Genomic DNA, 8,259 nt, shown 5'->3' on the forward strand with positions numbered 1-8,259 from the left:
TACTTCATGGGAGGTATACCGTATATCAACAACCTGGTTGAAAAGACACTGACGTATTATCTTTGAACTTTAAAAAATAAATAAAAAAATTTCAAATGACTCCAATGGGTTGCCTCCAGGGTTTAAAGTATTGCGTATAGGTTCATATCGTATCGTACCAAAGATAGGTTGAATAATAGAATAAAAATTATCAAAATACATATGAAAGTAATCTAATTTAAATAGAAAACAATATACTCTATCTTAGATAAATAAGGAAAATGAAAATCATCTTTCAATTGAAACCTTGTATGTTCAACCCATTATCTTGCAATTGCTAGTCACATGGCTTGCAGATTGCTTTGAAGGAGTTCATGCCTTCAAAAATTTAAGGTTTCACCTCACATCTTCGCTCAAATTGGTGCTAAACACATCTTTTAGTGTATGTCCAAGGCTTAAGGGGTTTAGAAGCTATTCTCTTTGACATAACATATTCTTCAGTCTGAACATTAAGTTTCTCTAAGTTTCAGGGATGTGCAAATTTAGGAAATTTCTCCCAATGTATAAGATCCAATGTTAATGGGCAAGCTCGTGACAAATAGTAAGAAATGCAAGAGTTTGCAGCTCGTCACGAGACCAGGCTTTTCCTTCTTTTAAATTGGATTTATACTTATGGGTATGTATCATTTGTGTATCATATTGTATCGACACGTATTGGCCTAAACGATGAGAGACGCGAGAGATGATTTGGAAAAACAAAAATTTAGATGCGTATCGGCCTGTATTGTATCGCAGGCTTGGAATACCAATATGCATTGGCTGATACGATACGATATGGAACGACACTTTAAACCTTGGTTGCCTCATATTATTGTTATTTTTTTTTTTTGGGGGGGGGGGGGGGGGGGGGTTGTTCTGGTTCAAAGGTTTCCCTCAGATCCAAGGAAGCCGGGTGATATATGTAGAGTGCATCTTTTTTGAAGTTTTCTTGTGACTTTTGAGAGCTTGTCTTTATTAGTTTCTTTACTGTTATTAGGAGTTGGTTTTTGGTAAGTATTAATGTTTTCTTATTATTACTTAGCATGACATATGATTGATAGGCCTATGAGGATATTTTGTGTTGTTTGGTATTAAATTTATGAATAACTATTATGAATAACTTACAATTAGTAAAAGACGATTTATATATCTTTTCACTAACAGAATTTTTAAAACTTACAAGAAAATTTATTTTGTAAAAAAATAATGCCTTTTCAGCAAAAAAAGCTATTTTACAGATTACTTACCAAACAATTTAATTTTTTTTTATTTTAATCTAAAATGAATTTCATTGCATATTTAATAAAAAAAATATTAGAAAAAAATTTATGCAGAAAACGGCCATAGTAAGGTGTTGTTAATTTTATTGGTTTAATTGGATTATGGTATTAGGAATTAAAATATTATTATGTACAATTCATGATTCATTCAATTCATTGTTTATCTTCATCTTCCCAATCCCATCTTCAATTTGAACATATAAGTATTTTACACATCAGAGATTCAAAAGAGAAGAGAAGCTGCAAAGGAGTAACCCAAGAAGGAGTTGGATTTGTGGGCACACTGTAGGGATCATGTGCGACTCATTGCTTCGAGCTCAAGTTACAATTCACCATTCTCTCTAAATAGAAGTTCTAAAATTTGATAGATCTAGGTCTCGTGATGGTTCTCTATTGGAAAAAAGATTTCGTGATGGTTCTCTATCATATTCTCCCTCAAAAGGCACAATGAACACTCCAAGACCCACTATGGTTTTTCTTTCAAATAGTTTCACATCCAGCTTTCAATCTTTTGTATTGTTGGGATTGTATCCTTCAAATCCAAATTTTCAAACGTTTCTTTTTTTCATCCATGGATAGATATACAGAAAGTTGATTGTTGCAAATATTTTTAAAACTTAATTAATGTTATTTTATATATTTTTATATAAATATATGTTTTAATCGTGTCTTTTATCCTATGGTTTTTATAATGAAAACTTTAGTCTCACATCGGGCTGAGAGGAGTTGATTATTTCATTTATATATAGTAAGGATCTATGTAATATTATTCGATCCCTATGCGATGCGAACCAAGCCTATACTCTGTTGTGATGCAGCCATAATTATACAGATATATATTAATTAATATTAATAATTCTATATGACTTGGAACGTGGGTCATAGGCCTTGATCCGGAAGGCCCTTTTTGTCATGAGCCCTAATCCGGAAAGCCCACTGCTGGGTGAAAACTTGGAGATGCCATTAAAGAGGTACTTTTCTTAGGGAAGTCAGTTGGATAGGTACTTTCCTATAGGGATTGAGCTGAATAGGTACCTTCACAAAGAGAGGTGATCTTACCCTTTCACCCACAGTCTTTGAGACTCTATACAAACCTATTTTTGAATTCATTTTTATACACCAAATTTCCTCCTCTTTCTTTCTCTCTCTAACTGTTGCTATTCTGTTAAGTAGTGAACATGGCTTGATTACACCTTAAGTAACCTTTCTGGGGTGCCACTTTAAAGGTTTGAGCTAATTGACCTTGGGGTGAAGACACAATTAGAACCGTTAAGTAGTGAACATGGCCTGATTACACCTTAAGTAACCTTTCTGGGTGCCACTTTAAAGGTTTGGGCTAATTGACCTTGGGGTGAAGACACAATTAGAACCTGTATTGCACAATTTCGGGTGTCTAAATACCTTAAAAAAAAATACCCTCTAGCCTCTGGTATGTTTCAACTCTAAAGAAGTATTGTAATTACAACAACTGTTCAAGTGTTTGTGCAGATTCCTCAACAAGTTTTAACCACGGTACCGTGTGTCGGCAATATTTCGAGGTGTCGCTGGGGGCGACACGAAACCCCCTAGTGACACAATAAATTCATTTAATTGGTGAAAGATTGCGGGAAAGTCGTCAATTCTCCCACGAACCAGCGAAAGTCGCTCGAAACTTCACGATATTTGGTTTGAAAACAAATTATTAGAGGTAGAAATTGACTAAAGGAGTTGCAGAAACAAAGATTTGAACTGCGCGAACTGTCGATCGGTGGAATGAGTAGATTCTCCTTCTGTGTTCATTTTCATGCAAGTAGGTGCTTCAATGACTTGATTCCACTTCACCTTGCTTGCTCTTTGGAGTTATTCAAACTTTTCTTCAAACCTCCGGCGACTTTCACGATTTGGAGATGAAGCAGAAGTGAAGAAGATGAAAAAGATGAAGGCAGACTAGAGAGGTGCAAAAGTGCTTCTGAAATAGCTGAATAGGGCGTGCGTGGGCATGCGATTGGTTTTATGGAAAATTGGATTTTGAAATTCGTGAGAGTTAAAGTCTGATTTTGAAACCTGTGAAAATTAAAGTCTCTTTCCTTTTTTTGTTTTTATATTACATTAATTAAAGGCAAAACGTAAAAGACCTATCCCTATCTATCACACATTGATTACTTGTCTCCCTTGTGTTTTACAACACATTAATCCAACCAAAATATCGCCCATGTTGCCTGTGTTGCCGGACATTTCGGTCCATGGTCTCAACATTCGTTTTGTGTTGCATTAATGGAGCAAAATCTAACAGCTGCGCTAGTGCATAATAAGATTTCTAAACATCATACATGGAAAATCCCATAGCCTAGATCAAAGAAAAACCTTTTCTTATACGTACATGGTTGTGTTTAATATATACATTCTTATGATATATTTTGTATCCCAAGTGCGTTTTGATTTCTGAAGTTCAGATCTCATGCATAAGAATTTTGACCAAGTTTTCCCTGAACAGTGGATGGGGTTCATATTCAAAAGGGTAACATCGCAGGAAGGACTTTCAAGTACTTGGTAAACCCGAACTTTAACCTTTCGCAAGAAATTTCTACTAATTATATAGAAAATTGGCTGATAGATAATTTATTAGCATTCTCTTACAGAAAATGAAAGCATAAATAGAGCAATGAAAAGCATCATTTTTTGGCTCCCAATGAAAGCATGTAGTTTCGGCCAAACTGGAAGTAACTGACAACGTTCTCTTTGGGTGGTAGGTTTTCTTTGATAAGAGGAACTTCGATGAAATTCTGAGACCATTCATGGAGTAAAGGAAGAGTCTCAGCATCAAGTAGTTTCATTCCTCCAACTTCTTCTAAGGCATTGAGCCATAAAGGTATCCAACCCATTACCATATCTAGATATCTAATCTTCTCTCCTCCAAAGAATTTCTTCCCTTCAACCTGCTTCTCCAGAATCCTCAGCTTCTCTAGTGCAGACTCTACAGCTTTCTGTTGTTCCTCTCCCTGGGCACAACATGCTTGCCATACACCTACCAAAGCCTACACACATCACAGCAACACATGAATAGTTAAAAATGAACACTGCCCTTAAGCTAGCTTCTATTCTCCCTAAACCCTGTAGAATCTCCCAAGGAACAGCTATATTATTGTTTAATCGATTGAGGTTCTAGTAGTTGAAAATGAATCCCAAATTAAGAGTTAAAGAGCTGGAGTTGCAATTGGAGTGGGAATACCTTATAAGAGATGTGGGTTGGAAAAAAACACAAAGAAAGGAGTTCAACATATGTCGCTGGCAAGGGTTGAACTCCTTTCTCTGTGTTTTTCCCATCCCAAATCTCCTATCACGTATTCCTACTCCAGCTCCAACTCTAATTCTGTAGCCAATTTTCATCTACTAGAACATCAACTGATTAATTTAGCTTAATTGATTTCTCATCAAGCTTCTCCAACTCTTAACTTCCTTTAATTTTATTTTCAATTTCAGCAAGATCGAGTAACTAAAGATCAATAAGCATCATACATGTAAATGAAAATTGAACAATGGTGTTCAGATGAATCTCTCTTCATCCTAACCAGTAAAACAATAACTAAAAATGATCCATGGAAGAAGAAGAGCTACACTAGTAATATATTACCTTCTCATCTGCAAATTGAGCCCAGAAACGAGCCATAGCTCTCTGATAAGGATCTGCAGGCAGTAAAGGATACCCTTCCCAAGTATCATCGATGTACTCAAGGATAACAAGCGATTCTGCAATAGTTTTCTCATCATGGATGAGGACAGGAACCTTCTTATGAATCGGATTAGATTGCAGAAGAAGGGAGCTTTTGTTTGCTAGGTCTTCTTCTATGTACTCATATTCTACACCTTTGATCTTTAAAGCCCATTCAATCCTACGGCTTGGAAGGCTAGCAAGAGTCCCAAGCAACTTCACCTTTCCCATCTCCAAAACCCTTTTGCGAACCTGTATTATTAATCTTTCTCTCTCTCCCTTCATCAATTTATAGAGATTCAGGATAAGTAAAGCATGCAAATTCCTTGAAAGTGTAAGTAATTAACATGGATAGGTTCATGCACTGGGAGCTTGGATTGGAGAAGGTGCATGCACTTCAAACTTGTACTTGCTTTACCAAAAGATAAAATAAAAAAACTTGTATTTGAATCCATTTTGATTGGTTTCAAAAGTCAGCAGTTTCTTGAGTTGACCTGATTCTTTAGACTCCAGTGTAGCTGTCTTATTTCAATTTTAAAGCACAACACTAAGCTGCCAACAGTGGCGATGAAATCACGTGGTCCAAAATCCAGTAACCATTGATTAAACCCATTTTGTATTGTGGTTGATTTAAGTGAAGTAAAACCGGTATTTTGATTCGGCTCAACAATGTTCAAACCAATTGCTGGACCCATTTTACACAACAAACCGAAAGTTTCAGTGGAAATTAAAAATGCCAAATGGAAGGAAAAATGAAACTCTTCTTATTTGCACTTCTACTTCTCCATGTCGTAATAATGAATACAATGATTTTATCATGGTGAGTTCTCTGGATTTGTTTGGTTTATAAAATATTATTTTCTTTTCATTGATTATTGATGTGGGTTTCCTTCTTCCAATGTTGCAGATTGCAAAAGTTTTGTGAAAATGTTTCAAGAAATTGCATAATCTCAAGCGAAGCCAAAGGATCCAGGAGAGAACAAAGACGCTACTGATACTGCTGGACTTCTTAATTGAGATCAAATAACTGTAAATGTCATTCAAGACAAAGCTTCGCCTAGGACTTTAGCTTATACATTATGTTTATGTGCTAAGGTCGAATAATTAAATAGAAGATGAAAGCATGTATTTCTTTGCTAAACTTGTTCTTTAAAATGGTTACGAGAATCTTGTGAGCTAGAACTGTTTCCTGACTCTATAGGTTACCTATTGATAGAAAAAAAGAACTGCATTAGTGGATTAGTGTTGGTGGTGGTTGTGAAGTGATGAAATTGGGTATATTAATAGAACCACAAACTCCTATTTTCTCCACCTTACAACTCTATAAATACATCTCTCTCTCCCCTTCCCATTTGTAGAGGCATCAAGGATAGAACCTTACCTTACAATGATGGGGAAGTGTGGTCTTCAATTTCTCTTTCTCATCCTTTTTCTTCAGTTTTCAATGCTCTTTTGCATCCGTCCGACCTTGGTTAATCCCCCAGTTCATAAGCATGGAGGGCTTGATAAACCTCTAGAACCTGCTGCACCTGGGGCATTCTATTTCTTCTCACCTCCACCTCCATCACATCCAAAACCCATTGAGAAACCCATTAAACCTCTAGAACCTGCTGCACCTGGGGCATTCTACTTCCTCTCACCCCCACCTCCATCGCATGCAAAATCCATTAAACCTCTAAAATCTGCTGCACCTGAGGCGTTCTATTTCCTCTCACCTCCACCTCCATCACAACCAAAACCCAATAAACCTCTAGAATCTGCTGCACCTGGGGCGTTCTATTTCCTCTCACCTCCACCTCCATCACAACCAAAACCCAATAAACCTCTAGAATCTGGTGCACCTGAGGCGTTCTATTTCCTCTCACCTCCACCTCCATCACATGCAAAACCCATTAAACCTCTAGAACCTGGTGCACCTGGGGCATTCTATTTCCTCTCACCCCCACCTCCATCGCATGCAAAATCCATTAAACCTCTAAAACCTGTTGCACTTGGGGCGTTCTATTTCCTCTCCCCTCCACCTCCACATGCAAAACCCATTAAACCTCTAAAACCTGCTGCACCTGGGGCGTTCTATTTCCTCTCACCTCCACCTCCATCACAGGCAAAACCCAGTAAACCTCTAGAATCTGCTGCAACTGGGGAGTTCTATTTCCTCTCACCTCCACCTCCATCACAAGCAAAACCCAATAAACCTCTAGAATCTGCTGCACCTGGGGCGTTCTATTTCCTCTCACCTCCACCTCCATCACAGGCAAAACCCAATAAACCTCTACATCCTGCTGCACTTGGGGCGTTCTATTTCCTCTCACCTCCGCCTCCATCCGCGCACCACCGTTATTAAAAGTACATATTTGTCATCAACTTCTTGTGAACCAGTTATGCATTTGTGTGTAATCGATTTCCCTCACATACTCTATGAGATTAGCAAAGTCAATCATGTATTAAACTTCACTTATTTTATTTTAACGTAAAATGACTAATTTTTCCTTGACATTGTTTCTCTAAAGAGTCCAATTTCTTGTGACCAAAAGCTATAATTGATTAGATTATGTAATCTACAGTATTTCTTTTATAGTATTTTGCTTGTTAATTGACTTTTTTTTATTTCACAAATACATAATAGGCTATAATGGGCAAGTGCCATCGAATATTATAACAACCCTTTATAAAGATTTAGTTGAGATGATGGAGACTTTTATTAAAGATTACGGATTAATATCGAATTAAATTGAAGTTAGTGTTCTAGAGTCTGGACATTATTTTGTTTTTGTAACAGAAGTTTTAAAACTTACAAGAAAATTTATTTTGTAAAAAAGTAATGCTTTTTCAGAAAAAAGCTATTTTACAGATTAGTTACTTTTTTTTTTTTTTTTTTTTTTTGCAAAATATACCAAAGTCAAAATATAAAGCATAGAGGAAAACACACCAATGATAGAATTTTCAGTAATAAGCAGGAATGTAGGGTGGTAAGAACAAAGAGAAAAGAATCGAATAGATCAGCGGGTCTATTGAAAACCTTAGAAAGCAAAAGAGAAAAGAGAAACAGGAAGGAAAGGGGAAGGCGTTGAAAACCCAAAAAGGAAAAAAAGGGAAAAAAAAAAGAAAAAAAGAAAAGAAAAAGAAGAGAGAGAAGAGAAGTAAGAAAAAAAGAAAGAAAAAGAAAAAAAAGGGAAAGAAAGAAAAGAAAAAGAAAAATAAAAAAAGAAAGAAAGAAAGAAAGAAGGAAAAAAGAAGAGATAAACTTTTTTTTTTTTTTTTACCGGTTGGCAA

At 36.3% G+C, this 8,259-nt stretch overlaps 1 protein-coding gene across 1 annotated transcript; it reads right to left on the reverse strand.

Annotated features, from left to right (window-relative positions):
- Positions 1–3,720: 3,720 nt before the first annotated feature.
- On the reverse strand, positions 3,721–5,267 carry LOC149017814 (glutathione transferase GST 23-like). The gene is made up of 2 exons (XM_089154229.1): positions 4,909–5,267; positions 3,721–4,312 (listed from the first exon to the last, which is right to left on the reverse strand). The coding sequence occupies exons 1-2, from the start codon at positions 5,215–5,217 to the stop codon at positions 3,950–3,952; spliced, it is 672 nt and encodes a 223-aa protein (XP_089010355.1). The 5' UTR covers positions 5,218–5,267; the 3' UTR covers positions 3,721–3,949.
- Between the last annotated feature and the right edge of the window lie 2,992 nt (positions 5,268–8,259).

This window comes from Hakea prostrata, chromosome 4, assembly GCF_041222555.1.
Source record: "Hakea prostrata isolate BN-2017 chromosome 4, UWA_Hpros_2, whole genome shotgun sequence".
NCBI lineage: Eukaryota > Viridiplantae > Streptophyta > Magnoliopsida > Proteales > Proteaceae > Hakea > Hakea prostrata.